Genomic DNA, 24426 nt, shown 5'->3' on the forward strand with positions numbered 1-24426 from the left:
ATCCATAGGATATGTTACTACTAGGAAACAAAACTGTACAAAAAAATTGTAACAAGAATCAAGATAATTCAACAAAATGTGAGGGACTGGATAAGAGTTTGTCAACCGGTCGGACAGAACAAAACGACGCACCAATTATTATTCTTTTCCTCTTTTTTGGGTTTTAAATAAAATATTCTGAAATTTGTAGGTATAAAGAAGATGACAGGTACGAGCTTTCTCCTTACTCAGCAAAGCTGCAGCTAAAAGCTAGAGCTATCAAACCGTCTTCTTCCTGTGAAATTTTCTCTTTGTTGTGTTTTTTGTATGGCCGCCAATTCGAAGAGCTCTCGGGAGATCGCCAACTTAGGGAAGCGTGTCGCTAACCACTTCTTCACGCGCGATCCAGCTCACTCCGCCTTCACTCGCGCCTCTAGGTTCGTTTCTTCTTCTTGTTCTTCTTCCACTTCGTCATCATCATTTCGCCTGCGTCGATTAATTTGAGAATCTTACTTAATTGTCTTTATCGGTGTTTTGCTTCCTGATTTAGGATTAATGGACGATTGTTGCTTCTCTTTGTGAAATTTAGTGTTGTTTTAGCTTAATAAATGAATCAATATTTGTGTGATTTTTCAAGGAATTTTTTGAGCCTTTTGCTGTATTGACGATTTATATTTTCTGTTTGGTTTGACTTTCTTCATGCAGTTAAATTTGAGTGATTTTGGATTTGAATTTATTGAGAATTATTTTCATTTTTGATAGTCGGTAAAAATTTCATTGATTTTTTATTGTAAATATTTCTAAAATTGTTCATTTATCAAAAAAATTCTAGAGATCTCTATTCTTTTCTAAAATCAGATTCAGTTGATCAGAGATCATGAGCTGAATTCACCAATTTTAATTAATTGTTTAAGCAGTGTTATCAAATTATTTCTTGTTTTTGTAAAATATTTATTTGATTTTCGGAAAAAATTTTCTGATGTTGTTGCTCCACGGAAGAGGTAGTTGAAATCCAGCTTTAATGAATAATTTCCGACACAGGGACTTTACAGATAAGGACAGATTAAAGTGGGCCAGTGATGGCTTGACATCTGTCCAAATAGGGGTATTTTTGGAATTATGACCTGTAATCTTTCTTCTGAACCTTTGTCTTTGTTCGGGACAATATAACCATCGGTATTGAACCAGATTAAATTCAAGATTTGAACGAATAAGTTAAATTTGAACTTTCAAATATTCGGATTTAAATAGATTAGATTAAATCTAAAATAAAATTAATTTTGAGTTGAGTTTGAGCACTAATTTATTGATTTTAAATTTATTTTTTGATTTAAATTGATTTTAAACTTTTTTTTTTTAAATTTTAGCTAATCCTAAGCTAAGGCTTATTCAAATACAGACTGAATCAAAATTTTCCCTAGTAATATTCTACGGTATTAGGTCTTTGTCTCATTTTTTAGGTAGAGAAACGAAACTTTGAATTTTGGTCAGAACAATGGGTTTGATTTATGATTTTGAATGCAATTTTCTTATTTTATTTTTAAGTATAAAAGGATTGAAGAAAATCTTTAGAAAATTTTGAAAAAACTTATTCTAGATTTAAGAAAAATTAATTAAAAAAAATATAAATATATATTCGATCTAATTTTGAATTATTATAGAAAATTACTTGAGAAAAACTCTATGCGTAGCTGACCTCTAGAGAAATTCGTGTATTCAATATTTGAATTGATTCATTCTGATTTGTGTATAACACCAATCTAAAATAACACAAACAAAACACTGTCAATTTTTGTTAGGTTTTTAAATTTTAGATCTAACTCTACATCATTTTATGCTGGATATATTTTTTAAGTTCATGTAGATTTACTGTTGATTTGTACTCTATATTATACTTATAATAATTCTCCTCTGTTAGATGGTCATAGTCTGCCTGCCGTGTCCAGCAAACCCACCAAAAATCAGTTCATTATTCAATTTCTCGGGCTCAACAAGTTGGATATTCTGTATTGAAACTTTTTGAAGGCTAGTTATGTGTGCACAAGTTGCCACCTTTCCTCGAATAAATCATAAGGTCAATCGGAGATTAATTAAATGATAAATAAGTGGGTGGAGTCTCTTTCATGATAAGATTAAGAAGTATGAACTGGAGTGGGAAATGTGTGTCCATGTATTAAAATAATAAAATAATTAATTTGGTTTGTGAGTACTTATCTGTTTGAGTCATTCACTCCTCACGTGCTTTAGCTACCACCCCTGTGTTGGTAGGCACTAGGCAGCGGCTTTGGCACATGCTCTGCACCTAATCCAATGCCTTTTATTTATGTACTTGAAGAGCATATATCATATTTCATTAATGTTTTAAATAGTGGCACACTTATATATAAGATGAAGATTGTATTTATTATCATTAATCATGTCTAAGTTTCATATAAAATATCTCATATCAGATTAATTAAGTGAGTAGGTCAAATCTGGAAACATTAATATAGCCTTACCAAAACAGAAAACTGAAGTCAATTAAAAATTTTTTTGGTGGGGTCAACCAGCCCCCACTTGCCCTTTAAGAAGTCTCCCCCTAATCTCAACTGATTCTAAGCATGTTATGGGATATACTATTTACTTAAATTTGCGTCTAAATTTCCTATTAGCATGATGTGATCTTTTGGATGTTAGATTGGTTAGATGATATGGAAAGTGTTTAAAGTCGTATTTGTTTTGATTGGCATAGATAATGTAAAGTGCTCTCCAGAATGCACTTGCTACTTCTAGTGGTAGTGGTTATTTAAACAATACTTTTTGGGTGAAAGTGACAAAGGCTAGTGTTCTATTGAAAAAGCATTTGGTGCTTTTATAGAAATTTCTTTGAAATAAACTTCTACTATTCATTAAGTTGTTTTTGATTCAAAAAACCTTGATAATCTATGCAGGAGGGCTGCACACTCTTCTGTGTATGACAAGAACATCGAAGAACAGGTTGGTCCGGCCGTAGTCCCGGACGATGTGATTGATTCCCCATCTGAAAAATACTGGGCACCACATCCAAAAACTGGAATATTTGGACCTGCAGTCGAGAATTCCCCTGGTGCAGGCAGGGAACCCGAATACCATACCTCGCCTGCAAATGGTTCTGACGAGTCTGTGCTCGAAGAGAAAGCCTGGTTTCGCCCCACAAGTCTCGAGGACTTGGAGAAGCCCCTCCAACAGTAAGGACTACTGCTGAAGCTGAGGAGAGGAGCTCTCTGCTCAGATAAGTAAAAATAAGTTGTTTGTGATAATAATAATAGAATTGCAATAGCAAAAAACTGGTTAATGCTCTATATATATGCAAACTTATAATATTTGGATGAAGTTGGTATTGTATTATCTAGAGAATAATGCATCTATGCTTGTGGACTATGTTTCCAAGCTATGTAAAATACTTTGTTATTGTGATAATATTTGGGTTATTAATATTTCTAGTGCTTCTTTTAATTTCCTTATTTATGCTATCAATTCTATGGACATTGAACCAAATTCCTTGTAGCACTTTACATTTGACTAGAAATTTGGGATTTCTTAAGGAGAGTAGTTTAGGGGATTTCGAAATATCTTTGAGCTTGATCTAGATTGAATCTTACTCTAAACTTATCTAGGGATATTTTCGGTACTAAGCCAATTTTTGGGTGACATTATATGCTCATGAAATTTAAGGTATGATGTTGATTTTATTGTGACATAAATATAACAACAAATTAAAGGTATCATATCAAAGTAAATATCTTCCAAACAAGAGCCAATAGCAAAAAGAACTTAATTTATCACTAGAATTCACGCGTTTGAATAGCTCGGAATAATTAAAGTTTCCAAAATTTTGAATGGCTTTTTATGGCAAGGTCCAAAAACTTAAAATCAGTAGTTATCATAGGGCAGGCCACCACCACCATGTTCATCATAATTAAAGGTGATGTGATGAATATGGTAGCAACTGAATGGAAGATAGGATTGGCTTGGTTGGTTCTTTAGCTTGCCATTATCTCTAAGGCAATTATGTGTCATTATGTGTAATTGATACATAATATATATTTTATAATACGATATAATATAGATAAAAAATATATATATTATAAGGTATATTATAATTAATATGATATAATAAACATATTATATAATACGATATATATATTTTATGATACGATATATATTATCGATATAAAATAATATATTTTTAAAAATAATAATAATATAATAGAAATATATATGAAAAAATTTAAATTTTTATAAATGTTTATGGTTTTTTTTTAAATCATAATGTATTTTTTATTATTATACTTTTTAAAAATTATATCATATGATATGATATAATATTTGATATATAATATATAAAATTAGATTTTTAATATTCAATATAATACATAATTAATTATCATATATTTGAAAACTTTAGTAATAAAAAATAAAATAATACTATATTTATAAATAATTATATTCTCCCATTTTTTATACGTATTGTGTAATATTGTACAAAGTGTTTTGGTTGAGGGCAACAAACAAGCTAACAGAGGGTAAAATGTAGAGAGAGTACATCTTTTGACAGGCATGCAACACTGAAAAAATCTTGAATTTATCAAATTTCTGTTTCAGTCAAATTCAAGACGAGTTTAAAACAATTTAAAATTCTAATCATATTATATTAATATTATCGGTATGATTGAATGGTCAAATCTGTCACATCAATTTATCTATTAAGTCGCTCTTTTGAGTAGAGATGACAATGGGGGAAGGTGAAAAATGAACATCAATTTCCATCCTTTTTGTGGAAATAATACAAATTTTTTATGTTTTTTAAAGAAAAATCGTTTTTTCATATTTGTACCCTTTTAAATATAATATTAATATATTAAATAAAATTAAAATTGATTTATTATTTTAAATATTATAAATATCATATATTAACTATTTTAATATGCTAAATAAAATCTTGAATAAATTTAAAAAATATAAATACTCTAAAATTATAAAGATATATTAATATTTTAAATAAATACATTAATATAAGAAAATAAAAATATATAAAGATAAAAATGAGAATAAAAATAAAGATTGAATAAATATATCTTCATCTTTAATTATAGTGATTTTTTCATCTTTATCTTTTACTATTTTTTTCTTTTAATAAAAAATTCTCCCCTTTGTTAAGGTAAAGAGGGTTAGAGTGTCAAAATTTGGCTGGAACTGACATCCCCACTTTTGAGTGGGCATATCCACTTTTGGGTGGACAACACTAAATAAGTGATCATGAGCAATATTTAATATTGCAAAGATGAATATGAAAAGAAAAATTGTCTATATATAGATAGGATTATTCCTTAAAACCATTCTTTAATAAGCTATATTATGTGTCATTATGTATAACTGATATATAATATATATTTTATAATATAATATAATATAGATAAAAAAATATATATTATAAATATATTATAATTAATATGTTATAATAAATATATTATATAATACTAAATATATCTTATAATATAATATATTTTATTGATATAAAATTATATATTTTATTATTTTAAAATTATACCATACGGTAGGATATAATATTTAATATATGATATATAAAATTATATTTCTAATATTTCATATAATATATATTTAATTATCATATATTTAAAAACTTTAGTAATAAAAAATAAAATATATATTTGGTTCTCTAGCTTGCCATTATCTGTAAGGCAATTATGTGTCATTATGTATAATTGATGCATGATATATATTTTATAGTGCAATTTAATATAAATAAAAAATATATATATTATAAAATATATTATAATTAATATAATATTATAAACATATTATATAATATATTATATATCTTATGATATGATATATATTATTGATACAGAATGATGTATTTTTAGGGAGAATAATAATATAGTAGAATTATATATGAAAAAATTTGAATTTTTACATATGTTTGTGATTTTTTTAAAATGATAACGTATTTATTATTATTATTATTATTTTTTTAAATTATATCATACGATAAGATATAATATTTGATATATAATATATAAAATTAGATTTTTAATATTTAATATAATATATATTTAATTATCATATATTTAAAAACTTTAATAATAAAAATAAAATAATCCTATATTTATAAATAATTATATTCTTTCATTTTTTATACATATTGTGTAATACTGTAGAAAGTGTTTCGGTTGAGGGCAACAAACAAGTTAACAGAGGGTAAAGTGTAGAGTGAGTACATCTTTTGACAGGGACGTTAAAAAAATCTTTGAATTTATCAAATTTCCGTTTCAGTCAAATTCACCATACACTGAAGATGAGATTAAAACAATTTAAAATTCTAATAATATTATATTAATATTATCGGTATGATTGCATGGTCAAATCTGTCACATCAGTTTGTCTATTAAATCGCTATTTTGAGTAGAAATGATAATGAAGGATGGTGAAAAATGAATATCAATTTCCATTCTTTTTATGGAAATAATAAAAACTTTTTATGTTTTTTAAAGAAAATCGTTTTTTCATATTTGTAATTTTTTTTTTTACTTTTTAAATATAATATTAATATATTAAATAATAAAATTAAAACTGATTTATTATTTTAAATATTACAAATATTATATATTAACTATTTTAATATTCACAATAAAAATTTAAATAAATTTAAAAAACATAAATACTTTAAAATTATAAATATATATTAATATTTTAAATAAATATATAAATATAAAAGAATAAAAACGACGGTAAGAATAACGATAAAGATAAGGATAAAGACTAGATAAATATATCTTCATCCTGATTGTGAAGATTTTTTCGTCTCTATTATCAAAAATCTTTTACTCATGAGAGTTAAAAGAGGGTTTGAGCCTCTAAATTTGGCTGGAATTGACATCCCCACTTTTGAGTGGGCATATCCACTTTTGGGTGGACAACACTAAACAAGTGATCATGAGCAATATTTAATATTTCAAAGATGAATATGAAAAGAAAAATTGTGTATGTACAGATAGGATTATTCCTTAAAACCATTCTTTAATAAGCTACATTTGAGAACTGACACAATGTATAAGACAATTTCAAAATACAATCAGGAATCTCAAGTGATATTACTAAACAACTACAAGGCATATCAGCATCAGCATCAGCATACTCAGCATAAAGCAAGATGTTCAACAAGAATTTATACCATTTCTCTGAGCTTAAATGAGGGCCAGTCATGGAAAGCAAAAATTAGTTTTCAATAGATTATTCCCATGGCTTCTATTAAAAAGAGGGCCTAATAATGATAGAATCAGGAATCAGCTTTATCATCTCACTGGTCATTGCATTTGCAGAAACTCAATACTAAGCAGAAAGAAAGATGGTCAGCATGAATTTATTCTATTTTTCTAAACTTTAAATGAGTGGAGAGCAAAGTGGCCTTCAATGGTTTATTCACATGGTTTCCTTAACAAACAGAGTCTAATAATGAGCTTCTGAAGTTGAAGAAAGAACAACTTCTTTTAGATTTCGAATTTATTCCTGTTGATTTTCTGGCAAAAAACACAACCATCTTTTCTACGAAATCGGATCCGAATCTTTAAAGCAAACACAGATGATATAATAAAATAAAAAAGAGGATATACCATCCTTAAACAAATCTCATATTGATAAAACACATGAGATATCAAGTATATATGAGTATTTTACATTGCTTGGGCATGATAAAACAAGATTGGTTAAATAGTTTATGAGTTCCTAAATTGTCAAAATGAGTTTTAGGTTACAAATTTTAAAAGCAAACTCATGATAGACCGTGTGTCTAAAATATATAATATTTTTATAGTGAATGACATATTGGACCAAAATATTACAAATGGAATCAGATTCACTTCGTGTGTTCACTTGAGGGACAGTGGTGCAAACCTCAGCGACAATGTTGAGTCTCATAAAAGGGGTGAAATAAAATATCTCTAAATAAATTCCACATCGACAAAACACGTTAGAGATGTTAGGTATGTACGAATATTCTATGTCACTTGGGGATGATAAGACAAGTCAAGTTAAATAACCAATAAGCTCTTAAACTGTCGAAATACGTTTTGAGTTGTAAACTCTAAAAAAACCACTGATAGACTCTATATTCAAAATAGACAATATCTTGACAATGGATTAGACTAATAGACCAAAATGTTAGTGAAACAATCATGGACATATTCCTTTTGTTGATGAAGGGTCATAAATAATATAACTTGACGAAAATTGCACGATATTAGATTACTTAAATCTCCCAAAAATTCAGCCTTTTAAAGTCGAAGCATTGAGATAAGAGGCAATAATGATGTTCAGGAATGAATGAACCTAGTTAACAGACTGCAAAATTCCTCTACTGATATAATATAAACATATACATTAACTATTATTTGATGAAATAACACGTGGGACTACTCAAGTGTATAATATAGGCCATGTTATGGAAAATGACATAACAATCCGTGCATAAATCCCTAAAAGATTACAAATGCGAAGGTTAAACATACCTAAGCCCACTTCAGTCCAGGAGCCTTCAAGTAACCTCTCTCAAACACTTTCTTCATTTACCATAGAGAACTTCATATTTCAGGTTGAACTCAACTGAAAGCTTCCAGCTTGTATTTTAGATCTACAGCCTCATAAACTGTCAGATTATGGCACAAAAGATTATCCGACACATTCTGTAGCTTCTTTAAGATCCATTATCCAGTGCAGTGAAGATTTTACTCACAAATTCTGCTCTTCTCCTAGAAGTGGCACCACCTCTTATGCTTATGAACATTTTCCATATAATTCAGTTTCATCTACACTTTGCTAATTTATCGTCCGACTCCATCTACACTTAGTTTCATCATGGCACTCTATAAGAATGTCGAGCCTCCAATTTTTAACACACATTAATCTAGCACATAAAAAGCTGATTTACAATACAGTGCGAAGCCGGAAATAGTACAAGGGAAGTACCAAAATTACAGCATTATTACTCAGTCATGCGCAATATTTCAATCTAAAATGAAAAATTCTTCAACTTCCTTGCAAATTCAAGTTCAGATCATAAAAGCACTATTTTCTTCGAAATGCTTCCCCTCAGTGCTTTTGCCAGTTGGAATATATGAAGTAAGTCACAAGTAATATAAAGTCTTATCCTCCACCGTAGGACTGTCAAGAATACTCAACATTCTATTCATGCATATCAACACCAAACGACCGTGAAAATATGTGGCCGTCTCACCTTTTTAGAACCATCATTCATCCAGCCAAGCAAAAAATTATTCAGAGATGACCTTGATAAAAAATGTTGTTATTATACACATACTTTACTTGCTAAGCGATGAGCCTTATCTCCTGAGTTAATTTTCCAAAGACGGTAACTTCAGCAATCCCACACCACACTCTATAATCCCAACTTCAAAATATCATAGACATCTAAGGAGCTGGTCAAGAGAGGGCCTTCAACCAGACAGAAACCTAAAATATTTAACAGTCAATATACCATTAGACCGGAAAAGGAACATGCCTGAAGGGGAATTCTCTTAAATTACCTGCTCCATGATACATCCGATCCCAGTCGTATATTCACTCCAAATCAAATTTCATCACATTCCAAGACCAAATGTTGGCCACACGGGCAACCTTGTTTAGTCTTATGATTACAGTGAAGTAGCAGGCCCAAGATTCAGATGTGAAATAGAGCATCCATCAGGTGAAGCCATCATGCTCTGGAAAATAAACCAAACACGGTTAGAAAAGCATGACATCCAATTATAAGCTTAGCCAGGAGATGGATAGAGCTCATTCAGCTTCAGCAAACCAATATGAAATCCTAAAAGGATTATCATATATAGAGAACTATCAGGAACCACATGGAATAAAATTATATCAAATACTACTAAAGTAAGAATGAATGAACCCAAAATACAATCCATCTAATACTTACAATGCCTCTGTTGAAGGGCCATTAATGCTGTTTGCAACATCTCTCTAGCCTTTCTATCTGGGGTGCATCCAGAAGATTCCATTTCTTTGTATATTTCGGGCACCTGGCCAACCAAGAAAAGAAAATCTCCCATCATAAATTTTTAATTACTTTACCAGAAGTTAGTTAGCAAATGAAGCTCCTAACTTTATAAAATCTTATTTTCAACATTTCTGTCATGTGAGAAGGGAGAATTTGAAGCAAATCAAGGGCAGTAAACACCTTATCAAACTTCCTTGCTCGTATAAATGCCTTCATAAGTGTACTATATGTCACCAAGTCAGGACTAATACCCTTCAATGACACCAAGAACATCATTTCAGAAACTGTATTAAGGAGCATATGTCAAAATGAACTGCATAAAGAAAATAGTTTAATCCAACTTAATTTTGCAATATAGTATATATCATAGAAATTTATGGGCATCATGCACTTGCTGATAAAAGTTTAAGAAGGCTTACACTTTCTTTTATAAGTTGATAAATAGATAATGCTTCCATATGTCTACCAGCGATCCCAAATGCATTAATCAACACATTTAGCATTATCAAATTTGGTTCAATTCCTTCTGGTTCCATGAGCTGCAGCACCTTAACAGTCTGTTCACAATATCCCTGCATTGAAAGCAGTTTCACTAATGCATTCAATTAGTGAACTTGAAAGTACATCCTCTGGTGAACTTGAAAGTGAAGCAAAATTACTTGCATCTCACTATCAAATCAAATTTAAACAGAGTTTCTTGGTTATTTTATCAGTAACAGATAAACCAGATAAGGGAACTTGAAAGTGAAGCCAAAATTATGTGCAGCTGATTATCAAATCAGTTTTAAAGTGAAGTTCTTGTCTATTAAATCAACAGCGGGCTATTAGTTGCCAACCGAGTTTGACAATGCTTCTTTCCTTTACCCTCTATGATAATGTTCTCAAAGTTTTTTAGCCCATTTAAAACATGAAATACACAACTTTCTTTCACAAATAGCAACATTTGTGTTGATTGTTCCAGACAGTATATTATAAAAAGACAATTTCTTGGATAATTTTACAAGCTCCACTAGAATATAGGTTAGTCAATTCATAAACACAGGCTAATACTACCAATGCTATATACACTTCAATATGCATCAGAATATCAAGCATTATGGTCAATCCCATGATATATAAAGGTCATTGCTGATCTTATTACTCATGAAGATAATGTCATCCATATTTAAACTAAAATAAATGGAGCTAAATATAATATACAAAAACATAAACTTGATACACAAATAGTAATAGGGACTTTAAAAAATTAAGAAAGAGAGAAAGTGAGAAATAGACTCTACCTGCTGAGCATAAGCATTTGCTAAGATGCAAAACATGGTAGCAGATGGTTGAAGACCTTCTGACTTCAGAGCAGATATGCACTCTTCTGGATCATGAAATCTCCCATACTGACCATAAATGTCAACTAAAATTGCATAAATGGCTCCGACTTCTTTATGCCCCCTGTATTTCATATTCTCAAAATTCCTCTTTATCACATCCCACTTCCCTTGCTCTCCCAAAATGCTAATGATGGTCATGAAAATTTTTGGATCAGGATAAAGCCGTTGCTCTTGCATTTCAGTGAACAACTCAAGAGCCTTACCAATATCACCTGCCTTACAGTGCCACCGAATCAAAGAATTCCATGTCATTATATCTGGCCTTATACCTTCTTGTTGCATTTTCTCAAACACTTCTAATGCCTCAACCAATTCACCATATTTTCCAAATGTATCAATAATGCTATTATAAATCTGCCTATCTAGTGACAATCCCTTCTCCTTAATCTCCTCCACAATGCCTATAGCTTTCTTCCACATCCCATTGTCCCTATAAAGGCCAATAACCTTACTATACACAAATGAATTCAACCGAAACCCCTTTCTCTTCATCTCATTGATTATCGACCATGTGTCTTCCAACCGACCAGCCTTAACATAATAATCCAACAGAATCTCAAAAGTCTCTCGATTCCTCCACACACCCATTTCATCCATCACCACCAAAACCCTAACTGTAAGTCCTAAAAGGCCTTTCCTCAAAAACCCTTTTAGCAAAGCGTTAAACAACCACACTTTTGGCTTCAACCCAAACCAAATCATCTCTTGGAAAATCGCATCAGCTTCTAAAGTCCTACTGACACTCCCAAGGCCTTCAATCAATGCCTCATAAGAAACCAAATTCGGACGAAACCCTAAAGCCTCCAACTCAGCAAGAAGAGCCATAGCCTTGTCAATATCCCCTACACTACAGAATTTCTGAATCAACTCGTTGTATGACTCACCCGAAAATTCCTCATTTGGGCACTTAGTACTCAGATTCTTCTGCTTGTTTACACTAAACCTAACCTCTTTAACATAACTTTTCATTGAATAATTACAAGAAAAATTTAATAACCTATATGTCACATTATATTTGGGGCAAAACAAGATGAGAGGATTTGCACCACCATGAAGCGACAAAAACGACATGGTTTCCAAATTAAATTTGGTTTTATCACCAGAATGATAAAATTTAAGAAATAAATATTTAAGCTGCTGTTAAACACTACTTAGAAGTATAGAGTTCATATTTTGAACTATCTTTTGTTTGATCGAGCCGTTCAATTCAAGCGTGATGAAAAATGTAAGAGCGATAAACCTGTTGGAGGACAGGGAGACTGGAGCCGAAAAAGGCGTGGAGGCTTCGAATTTTCTTGGCTTTTCCCGTGTTTTGTCGGGAAACAAACAGTGGTGTATGGCAGGTGCAGTATGTGAAAAAAAACGAGGACTTGGAAGTCATTATCCAAATTGTAATTATACATTCTGTAAGAATGGCAATTATCTAAGAGCTCCCAAAAGTTTCGAAATTAACTTGGGAATCCATAAACTTCCCCACTTTTAAAAAGCCTTAGCTTACATCCCATTCTTTTTTGTGAAGATACCTCAACATATTATTGAGAAAGGAAATTCGAATAATGAACTTTGATCGGTAATAAAAAAAGGTTAATTAAATGTTTACCCCTCATCATCAAAACCTCTGGTGAATTTGACAATAAGATGAATTGATTTAATGAAAAATCTAATAAATAAAACTATGTGTATTAATGACGAATACTAATCGATATATGGATAATGATATATGTTATCGTTTAGACACGAATTAGTTTATACTATTATTACATATAGTTTTATTGAAATATAATAGTGTTGATGACATGTTGGTCTTCGTTCTTGAAAAATCATGTAATATTTCCAGATAACTTTAACAAGTGTGACAATACAATCAATGAAGAAATCATGCCTCTTTTAGACCAATTCCAACATTTGCCATGAATTTATGGTAGTATCTAAGAGCAATAACTATTACAAAATCATATATAACATCATGCATTTGAACAGACTCATAACCTTTGTCGGTCAAGAGAAAAGAAGAGGTTATGGTATTTACAATAGCATAAACTTTGTTTTTGACATCTTCTATTGCCCTGGGAATATCTATAAACCACCTCAAACCTATCCACTATCAAAGAAAACCTTTAACATGAATATTGTAATCCTCTAAAAATAAGCTACAAAACAAAAGAATTGATTTTGTCTCTATATTTTCTAGATAATTAAAGCTTAGTTCTAATTACGATCTCAAATGCAACCTATAAGACTTAGATTTCATATTGAAAAGAATAGGCTTTCGGTGTAAGGTTTATATGATTTTGGATTATACAATTTCAATAACTAGATTTTAAGGCACGGGTTTTCTATGTTTCATATCATTTGATATTAGAGCCACTAACATATCTTTCGGTAGCAATCATGTGAGCAGATGATAGTCTTTTGGCGTTGAATTTAAAGAGAATATACCCAAAATTTGATTCAAGACAATCAAACCCACTTTGCAATGCATAATGTTTTGGTTAGAGACTGTGGAGGGATAGACCAAATATTGTACCAAAGTTCCAAATCAATGCAAAAAGGGTACATTACTATTGGCCAACTGATGTAACAAGCACTCCCTTGAACCCCTAAACAACTAATAAATCACATTTTATTAAACCAACTTTAAAATTTATCATTTGAACCCTATCTTTAATTGAAAAAAAATAAATTAAAACCCTATCTCTAACTCTACCAAGTTTCAAATTGGTAATAACACTTATTATAATTAAAATTAGGGTCATAATAGTATCAAAATCACCCTGAAATCATACTTGAATGATGCGATTCTATTTAAATTACATCATATTAGTCCAATTTTGACTGAATTTGTATCATTTTGATATAATTCAAGCTAATATTACATTGACATGACAATGTGATTTCAATTGAATTGCACTGAAATGGTGTATTTTGGTAAAATCACACTATTCTAGCCATCATTGAAAACTGTTTTAGGTTTTAAAGGTTTTTTTTTTTTTTTAAATATGGGTGAAAATATATTTAAGAAAGTTTGAGGGTAATGTATTATTAATCTTTAATATATATTAAAGGTTATTAAAATCATTTTTGCCTTTTCAATGTGTTTATTGTAAAAATTAAATAATTTCACTAAAAGTTAATATACATACAATATCTATTTATTTTTAGTTTTTAATTGTATATTTAGACCTAACTTGATTGATTAATTTGGTAAGAGATGATAACTTGACCATGAAAATTGGGTTTTCATCCTATACGAGGAAGGATTCCCTGATATAAGTAGAACTGAGGATACAGACAAAGATTAAAACAATCCCCAAAAACGAAAATGAGGATGAATATGTCCTATCATTGCCATATATTCTTGTCTCCCTATACCTAATCAACAATATAATTTATGAAGATATTCATTGCACTTTTAATTATTTAGTGGAGGGATGATAAAAGGGGTGGGTAAGAGGAGGAGATAGAGAGAAAATTATTTCTTAACAAATTAAAAATGAGATTCTTCGTAATCTCCATAATTAAAACGAAGATATGTCGCACTTTACAGAGATGAGGACAAGGATAGTCATTGCCACCTCTTCTCTCCCCGTTGTTATCTCTACATTTGGTATCATATTTGCCTAGTCCTCATATCATCAAATAAGGTAGTGTAAGAATATTACCTTAATATGTCATTAAGCTTATAATCTATATCCTAGATTTTTATTACCTACTAAAGAATTGCATTAAATTCTATATTTAACTTAAAACTTATTTTTAAAAAAAAAATTAAATAGCATGGTATTTTTTAATTTATTATTTGAATAAAAAATTATTAATAAATCATTTGGATTTGAAAAGGAAAATAAATGATAAATACTGTAAAAGTTTTAAACAAATTATTCCTACAAACTTGCATGTAACCTTACATATTAGAGAAATCAATTTTTAATCAGTTAATTTTATCCATAATTTTAAATCATCACATCAAATTAAAACACATAACCTTGTGTGATAATTTTAAATATAATATTATTCTTTTAATTTATACCCTTAAAAACATAATATAGCTCATCATTGAATGGTTTCGAATCAATATTCTTGTAGGCATTATATTCAATATTCTAAAATTCGGATTGACCCGATCAAAAAAAGTTGAATTATAGGTTGATTAGTCTGATTGATGAAGTTATTATTTCATAATTAAAATTTATATATGTGGTAGAAATATTTATTAAACATTTAAAACAATTTGATTGGATTTTAATGAGAACGATTGAATTTGAATTTAAGATAAACTTTACTGTAATGATAGATGATATATCAATTATTATAGATCGTGACATCTATTTATAAGGAATTCTTTGTATATACCTTATAACAAATAATAATCATAATTTTTCATAAAAAGTATGAGAGCCATATTTATGAAACTGAACTTCCAGGATAATTTTTTGAGATTCAAATAATTTAGGTAAACATAGATTTTTCAAAAAAATTCTTGAATAAATTGTCCTCAATGACAGAAAAATTAATGTTTTATTCAAGATTAAAAATCTTGAATTGAATACAACATTCATAATTATTCTACTATAACTCAACACATTATTTTAACTTGTTCATCATTATTCTTCAATGACAGATTTGAAGGTATTTATGATTTTTTAAAAATAATGATGTGTCAATTAGAATTTTTTATTATTTTATTTTACAAAAATTAAATCATATGATATGATATGATATTCGATACATGATATAAAAAATTAAGTTTTTAATATACGATATAATATATAAAAGAATAAAATTAAATATTTTTTTTAATAATATCTTTAAAATGATGATTTTATTTTTATATATAATGAAATTTTTTAATAAAATTTAGATGACAAGTAAGCATTCAAATTTTTAAAACCCTGTGAATTTGAATATAAACTGAAACATGGGTGGGAGCAGGACCTTTGGCCTAAAATTTATTACAAACTCAATATAAAATCTCATAAAAGCAGTGTATCAAAATGGACCAATCGGGTTGGGTCTATATTTTTCAATTGTTGGGTCAATCTGCCAACACCCATTGGGGTTGACGTTTTTCACGAGTTGGGTCATTTTGGTCAATATAAACATCCCAACAATTACAAGAGGGTGCACCATCTTAATACCACCACCAACACAAACGCCAATCTACGGTTAGATTCGAATTAAATCTATTAGAATTCGGATTTAATTCAAATGAATTAGAAATAAGTCAATTTTATATGAGTTTGAGTTTGAACTTGAATTATTCGTTAAATTTTTAATTAAAAATTTTGATATAAAATGATGTTGTTTTGATCTATATGTATTAAAACAACGATGTTTTAATAACAAAAAATGAATCGAATCAAATTCAAATCGAATTCAAACCTAGCTTTCGTGAGCTCGACTAGTTTGAATTTGAACTTGAGCTCAACTCTATGTAAACCGAGACAAACTCGAGCTTGTCTTGGCTTGAATCTAACTGTAGGTCAATTTAATCAAATTTTCAGATTAGATTCATTAGCATCCCAATAATTACACAATAATGCATTATATTATTGTATCACATTTATGTTTAGCAGTAAGGGAATACATCATTCCACCATGATCAGATGTTAATGTTTTTAATCGTCAAATCAATTTGATCAAATCATTATATTGATTATATTGACATGCTCACAATTGTAGGGTAATGCATCAAATTTCCAAGTCAAAATTATGTTTAGCATCCAACCAATTGCAAAGGAATGAGTCATAACACCATCATCAAATGCCAAAGTTTTTCAATTGAAGGAGTAATCTAGTTTAACTATCGTGTAAACAATATTAATATCTTATTATAAGAGAATACATAATAACACTTTACTTAAATTGAGTCTATTTAAAAAAAATATGTATCACGTATCATTAAAATATAATTCTATTTAATTAAATATTATTTTAATATTTATTTAATCTTTCATTAATTATACTATTTAAAGCCCAATATAACCCTTAGACCGGACTAGTATCCGTTTCAGTACAAAAATAATGTATGCCAATCATTTGTTAGGACCCAAGCCAACTGTTTAACCATATCAATGCTTGATCAAGATTTAAAAACATTGGGTAAGGGTACTTGGGCAAAAAATCAATATCAAAATCCCCATTTTAGCTCACGGATAGCCAGTTGGCCCACTCGTATGGGGACTAATGTTGCCGTCAATTCAGAAAATGGGTGCTGTTTGATAAAATTTTGTACCCAACAGTTTGCAGAACTACCCGCCAAAGGAGATACAAGACAAGAAGAAATATCTTGCATTTCATCTTCGCCTCTACTGAAACCAGCGTACCGAAAGCCATGGCGTCATGTAGCGGAGTTCTAGCACTTTCACAATACCCTTCACCTTCTAAGGTATGCAAAAACCCTTCTTTCTCGACCCATTATACCTGTTCTTGTACTTCATCTTCTACAACAACTACTACTAGTGATACTATTGAACAAGAAGCAAATGATACTGATGATAACGGTAAAGCACAAAAATTTAGTTATAGCAGAGCTTCACCTTCAATCAGATGGCCCCACCTCAAGCTCAATGAACTATACCCTACACCTCAAACCCACTTCACCCATGTCGCTCCCCAGGTGGGTTTTTCTCCTGAGGCTGAAAGGGAGTCCCAGGTTGGAGACTTTGGTGATGTGGTGGAGGTGAGTGACGAAAAGATTGAAACTTTGGGGAGAGTTAGTAAGACTAAGGTTAAGAAAATGAGTAAATTGGCTTTGAAGAGAGCTAAAGATTGGAGGGACAGGGTCAAGTTTTTGACTGATAGGATTTTGGGGTTGGGAGGTGATCAGTTTGTTGCTGATGTGTTGGATGAGCGGTTGGTGCAGATGACACCTACTGATTATTGTTTTGTGGTGAAATGTGTTGGAGAGAAGAGTTGGCAGCGTGCATTGGAGGTTTATGAATGGCTTAATTTGAGGCATTGGTATTCGCCTAATGCTCGGATGCTTACTACAATATTGGCGATTTTAGGGAAGGCTAATCAGGAAAGTTTAGCTGTGGAGATATTTATGCGGGCTGAGCATGCGGTTGAGAATACTGTCCAAGTGTATAATGCTATGATGGGTGTGTATGCGCGCAATGGTAGGTTTAATAAGGTAACGGAATTGCTTGATCTGATGCGCAAGGGAGGCTGTGAGCCAGACCTTGTGAGTTTTAATACTTTGGTAAATGCACGGTTGAAGTCAGGTTCTATGGTGCCTAATTTGGGGATTGATCTTTTGAATGAGGTGAGGAAGTCAGGGATTAGACCAGATATAATCACGTATAATACTCTTATTAGTGCTTGTTCACGTGAGTCAAATTTGGAGGAGGCTATGAAGGTTTATGGTGATTTGGAGGCAAATAACTGTCAACCTGATTTATGGACTTACAACACAATGATTTCGGTTTATGGAAGATGTGGACTGTCTGGTAAAGCACAGGAGCTCTTCAATGAATTGCAATCCAAAGGGTTTCTCCCTGATGCTGTGACATATAATTCTTTGTTGTATGCTTTTGCAAGAGATGGCAATGTGGAGAAGGTGAAGGGCATATCTGAAGAAATGGTGAAAATGGGCTTTGGTAAGGATGAGATGACATATAATACAATTATCCACATGTATGGGAAGCAGGGCCAGAATGAAATAGCATTGCAGCTTTACAGGGACATGAAATTGTCCGGCCGAATTCCTGATGTTGTCACTTATACTGTATTGATTGATTCACTTGGCAAAGCTAATAAGATTTCAGAGGCAGCTAATGTGATGTCAGAGATGTTGGACTCAGGAGTCAAACCCACTTTAAGAACTTATAGTGCTTTGATTTGTGGGTATGCTAAGGCAGGGAAGCGTTTGGAGGCTGAAGAGACATATGGTTGTATGCTTAGATCTGGCATTAGACCTGATCTTCTAGCATATTCAGTCATGTTGGATATCTTTCTGAGGTTTAATGAGACGGAGAAGGCCATGGTGTTGTATCGAGATATGATTTGTGATGGTTTCATTCCAGATCATGAACTTTATGAGATCATGCTTCGAGTTCTTCGGAGAGAAAGCAAAGTGGAAGATATTGAGGAGGTGGTTGGGGATATGAAAGAACTATGTGGTATGAACCCACAAACTATTTCATCCATTCTTGTCAAGGGTGAATGCTTTGACCATGCTGCTGAGATGCTGAGATTTGCAATAGGTAGCGGGTGTGAACTTGACCATGAAAATTTGTTATCTATTTTGAGTTCATACAGCTTGTCTGGCAGGTACTCAGAAGCTGCTGAATTACTTGAATTCCTGAGCAAACACACTTTAGAATCCACTTCTTTTGTGACTGAAGCTCTGATCAGTATGCTTTGCAAGTCTCAGCAATTGGATGCTGCTTTGGAGAAGTACTGTAACACTTGGGGATCTGGTTTGTTTAGTAAGAGTAAAACAATGTATGAGTCCTTGATTCATTGCTGCACTGAAAATGAACACTTTGCTGAAGCTTCTCAGGTTTTTTCTGACATGAGTTTCTATAGTGTTGAACCATCTGAATCTCTCTACCGAAGTATGGTGCTTGTTTATTGTAAGATGGGCTTCCCAGAGACAGCACATTCTTTTATTGATCATGCAGAAAAGAGAGGCATTCTTTTTTATGATTTTTCTATTTATGTTGATATAATTGAGGCATATGGGAGCTTGAAGCTGTGGCAAAAGGCGGAAGGCTTGGTGGGGAGTCTTAGACAAAGATATGAAACTATTGATAGAAAGGTCTGGAATGCTTTAATACAAGCTTATGCTGCAAGTGGCTGCTATGAGCGAGCTCGGGCTGTTTTTAACATGATGATGAGAGATGGCCCTTCTCCAACTGTAGATTCAGTTAATGGTCTCTTGCAAGCGTTGATCGTTGATGGTAGATTGAATGAGCTTTATGTGGTGATCCAGGAGTTGCAAGATATGGATTTTAAGATTAGCAAAAGTTCCATTCTTTTGATGCTGGATGCATTTGCACGAGCAGGAAACATATTTGAGGTGAAAAAAATATATCATGGAATGAAGGCTGCCGGTTATTTTCCTAGCATGCATCTTTACAGGGTTATGATTGCGTTGTTGTGCAAGGGGAAACAGGTGAGAGATGTTGAGGCCATGGTTTTTGAGATGAAAGAAGCAGGATTTACACCTGATCTTTCAGTATGGAATTCTCTGCTCAAGTTGTACACAGGAATTGAGGATTTTAAAAATACGATTCGTGTTTACCAGCAGATTCAAGAAGCTGGACTCCAACCAGATGAGGATACTTTCAATACCTTAATTATAATGTACTGCAGGAACTGTAGACCAGAAGAGGGATTATCACTGATGCATGAAATGAAAAAGGAGGGTTTAGAGCCTAAATTGGACACCTACAAAAGCCTGATTTCAGCATGTGGTAAGCAACAACTGCTGGAACAAGCTGAGGAACTTTTCAACGAATTGAGATCTCAAGGGCATAAACTAGATCGCTCCTTTTACCACACAATGATGAAAATATATAGAAATTCTGGAAATCATTCCAAATCTGAAAAGCTATTAAGCCTAATGAAAGAGGCTGGAGTTGAACCTACAACTGCGACAATGCATTTACTTATGGTCTCTTATGGAAGTTCTGGACAGCCCCAAGAAGCTGAAAAAGTTTTGATTAACTTAAAAGAAGGTAGTTTGAATCTTAGCACTCTACCTTATAGTTCAGTTATTGATGCTTATTTTAGAAATGGAGATTATAATGTTGGAATTCAAAAGCTTGTGGAGATGAAGAAAGAGGGTATTGAGCCAGACCACAGAATATGGACATGCTTCATCAGGGCTGCAAGTTTGTCTCAATGCTTAAGTGAAGCCATTATCCTCCTAAATGCAATCCAAGATGCTGGGTTTGATCTTCCTTTGAGGTACTTCTTAGTTACTGTCAGGTTGAGGTCATCGTCTACAAGATAGAACCTAATTTTTTTTTCCCCCTCTTCTCTTTATTTCCTGTCAATGAAATTTTTTTTGTGTGATTTTGGTTTGTAGGCTTCTGACAGAAAAAGTTGAATCACTAGTTGGCGAGGTAGATCATTGTCTAGAAACACTACAACCTGTGGAGGACAATGCAGCCTTTAACTTTGTCAATGCTTTGGTGGATCTGTTGTGGGCATTTGAGCTCCGAGCCACTGCTTCATGGGTTTTCCAATTGGCAATCAAGAAAAGCATTTATCACCATGATGTCTTCAGGTTGGTTTATTTTTACGTTATTGGTATCATTTGTCTATTGAGTTTCAACATTGGGCTACTGTTGGATTATAGAAAAGTTCTAAATATAACTTATAGTTTTAAGCTTTTAGGTTCATTAGTATACTGATACATAGTAGTCTTATTGTTGTTTATGTCTTTAATTTTTTCTCTTGCAGGGTAGCTGACAAGGATTGGGGGGCTGATTTTAGAAAGTTGTCAGGTGGTTCAGCTCTTGTTGGTCTTACTTTATGGCTTGATCATATGCAGGCATGTTCCCTTTCTTAACTTTTTTCGTGATTAGTACTATATGGATGAAAAATCAAAATTTGAAATTTCAATAAAATTGTGGTAGTAGTTCTTCCAGTGGTTATGTTGCTGTGACTTTTGGTTGTTACTATCAACACATTGTTGTCCCACTACTTTAAGACATCTCCAACAAGCTCAAAGTTGGTGCCCCATTCATGGGACATATGAAAATGGAGTAGTTGTTGAATTTAAAAAATTTTTCTTTAGCTGATATAGTAGTTTCAAAATAATGACTTCAAATTCTCCCATTAATCAAAATCTGGGCTACTGAGTTGCAACAAAGTTCACCTTTGTCTATTGGAACTTCTGCATTGTGGCAAACAATCTAATTTCTTCCTTTATGTGATTTTTCACTTCATTGATGACAAATGTAAGCATATAGATGTATAAGAAAGAATTTTTGTTGTACTGATTAGTAATTAAAGACAGCATTAGGATTGGTTGGGACTGCTTATCTCCAGATGTTGCTATGACATAAGTATCATCCATTAATCTTTTAGATTAGTTGTAGGTGTCTGCTGTATGAATTCTTAGTGTCATTATCCATTCACCAGGGCTTTCTATTTATGATAGCTGTGTCTTAACACATGTTCTAACCTTCTTTTGCAGGATGCATCCTTGCAGGGCTATCCAGAGTCTCCAAAATCAGTTGTTCTGATAACGGGAACGGCAGAATATAACATGGTTTCGCTTGACAGTACATTAAAGGCTTGCCTTTGGGAAATGGGATCCCCTTTTCTTCCTTGTAAAACCAGAAGTGGACTCCTTGTAGCTAAAGCCCACTCCCTCAGAATGTGGTTAAAGGACTCCCCATTTTGCTTAGACCTTGAGTTGAAAGATGCTACATCTCTCCCTGAATCAAACTCAATGCAGCTGATTGATGGGTGTTTCATAAGGCGTGGCCTTGTACCTGCTTTCAAGGACATAACTGAGAGACTTGGGATTGTGAGACCAAAGAAATTTGCAAGGTTAGCTTTGTTGCCAGATCACATAAGGGACAGGGCTATTAGAATTGATATTGAAAGGCGTCAAGAAAAGTTGGAAAAGATGAAGAACAATGCTCAGGACAGAAGGATAAAGCAAAAGAAGAATATTAGAATGAGAAAATTTGTTCGACGAAGCTTTACATCAAAGCGAGGAAAGGCTAGTTGAAATATGTGCAAGCTAATTGACCAAAGAAGAATGGCTTGACCTTTAACTTATTCCTTCTGCCTCCTGCATGGCTGAGGATCTGCATATCAGTCCCTATACATCTGTTGAAGTGGCTGCCGACATTTCTTTCTCTTCATCAAATATAGTTTTGGGATAGCTGCATGACATTGACTCATTTGTTGCCACTCAGCCAAGATCACAGAAAATCTATTGTAAGTTGATTTTCATTTCTTCAAGTTTCCTAATTTTATTTAACAATTTACATTTTCAGTTATAGTTTAGAACATCATTTTGTTCTGTGGCATATTATTCTTCTTTCCAGGAAGCACAAAAATATAAATAATGTTCTTTTTTTGTAGCAGGAATGATCACTGCTGAAATTCTGAACAAGCATTTTTCTCATCTTTCATGAGGACTCAGCAGAATATCACATGGTTTCTATGACCATATCTTCTGTCATATTAACATGGAAGAAAGCAGTGCGAGAAGAAGTCTGTGCATGCCACGGTTGTACAACATCAACCACCAGAGGGGCTTCTCAAAGCACCATGGCATTTTGCCATGGAGTTATTATCTGTCAGGGCACTAGCTTTGATTCTTGCTCAGCTGTAACGATATCCCCAGAAAGTGATAGTTTTCGTCATCAAGCTGTGTTAAAAGTTGGCAGTATCTCCGGCAGTGTAACTGTAAACACCGGAAAGGTGAGATTGTGAACTCAAGCCTAGTTGTACATTAGGGAATGTGCATGTTACAGGAGGGAATGAATTTTAAGCCCCAGAATGTTACTAGTCTGAGTGATTATGAGATTTGAGCCTTCCTTCTGCGTACAAAATAAGAGCTTGTTACCTTGATTTAAGATTAAATTTGATTTTTAACCAGATGATACATGAATCATAGGTAAACTATATATATTTCATGGGATAAAGAAATAAGAACTAGGAACCAGGACTCTTTTTGATTGATAAGTTATACGCCACAAACCAAAAAAAGTTGATTTGTCACAAATCATATTATAGTCATTCTGCTTATTTTCTTAAACAATAGTGAGACAAATTTTAGTGAAGATATTAAGTCTCATGAGGAATGAGACATAAGAAAATCTAATCGTGATAAATATAAGGGAGATATTAGACATATAAGTCTAAGACAAGAAACTAAACAATAATGAATTGTTTGTTTAAAGTAGACAATATTTTGATAATAAATTAAACTAAATCTTGGTAATAGACCAGAATATTAAATTATAATGTTATATTAATAATTTTATATTTATTTATAATACATTTTAACTAAGAATGAAAAAAAAAAAA

At 31.9% G+C, this 24426-nt stretch overlaps 3 protein-coding genes across 7 annotated transcripts; 2 read left to right on the top strand and 1 right to left on the bottom strand.

The window, feature by feature from the left end:
* Window positions 1-205: 205 nt before the first annotated feature.
* On the top strand, window positions 206-3434 carry LOC123205144 (late embryogenesis abundant protein At5g17165-like). The gene is made up of 2 exons (XM_044622017.1): window positions 206-416; window positions 2910-3434. Exons 1-2 carry the CDS (start codon window positions 307-309, stop codon window positions 3187-3189), a joined length of 390 nt encoding a protein of 129 aa, XP_044477952.1. The 5' UTR covers window positions 206-306; the 3' UTR covers window positions 3190-3434.
* Window positions 3435-8350: 4916 nt separating this feature from the next.
* Window positions 8351-12772, bottom strand: LOC123205142 (pentatricopeptide repeat-containing protein CRP1, chloroplastic-like). Of its 4 annotated transcripts, XR_006499797.1 has the most exons (6): window positions 11317-12772; window positions 10456-10608; window positions 10217-10288; window positions 9956-10058; window positions 9561-9737; window positions 8351-9486 (listed from the first exon to the last, which is right to left on the bottom strand). XR_006499797.1 is itself a non-coding variant. In XM_044622011.1 (5 exons), coding segments are annotated over exons 1-5 (1503 nt in total). In that variant the 5' UTR covers window positions 12490-12772; the 3' UTR covers window positions 9721-9839. The 4 variants fall into 4 exon arrangements, 3 of the variants coding, with proteins under 3 accessions (XP_044477946.1, XP_044477944.1, XP_044477947.1); XM_044622011.1 differs by lacking the exon at window positions 8351-9486 and having other exon boundaries at window positions 9721-9841; XM_044622009.1 differs by lacking the exons at window positions 8351-9486; window positions 9561-9737 and having other exon boundaries at window positions 9945-10058.
* A 4846-nt stretch (window positions 12773-17618) lies between these two features.
* LOC123205262 (pentatricopeptide repeat-containing protein At3g18110, chloroplastic-like) lies at window positions 17619-23996 on the top strand. Of its 2 annotated transcripts, none has more exons than XM_044622183.1 (5): window positions 17619-21336; window positions 21458-21658; window positions 21835-21925; window positions 22574-23328; window positions 23476-23996. In XM_044622183.1, exons 1-4 carry the CDS (start codon window positions 17753-17755, stop codon window positions 23114-23116), a joined length of 4419 nt encoding a protein of 1472 aa, XP_044478118.1. In that variant the 5' UTR covers window positions 17619-17752; the 3' UTR covers window positions 23117-23328; window positions 23476-23996. The 2 variants fall into 2 exon arrangements, with proteins under 2 accessions (XP_044478118.1, XP_044478117.1); XM_044622182.1 differs by having other exon boundaries at window positions 23479-23996.
* Window positions 23997-24426: the final 430 nt, after the last annotated feature.

The sequence above is a fragment of the Mangifera indica genome, unplaced genomic scaffold (assembly GCF_011075055.1).
Source record: "Mangifera indica cultivar Alphonso unplaced genomic scaffold, CATAS_Mindica_2.1 Un_0002, whole genome shotgun sequence".
In the NCBI taxonomy this organism is placed as follows: domain Eukaryota; kingdom Viridiplantae; phylum Streptophyta; class Magnoliopsida; order Sapindales; family Anacardiaceae; genus Mangifera; species Mangifera indica.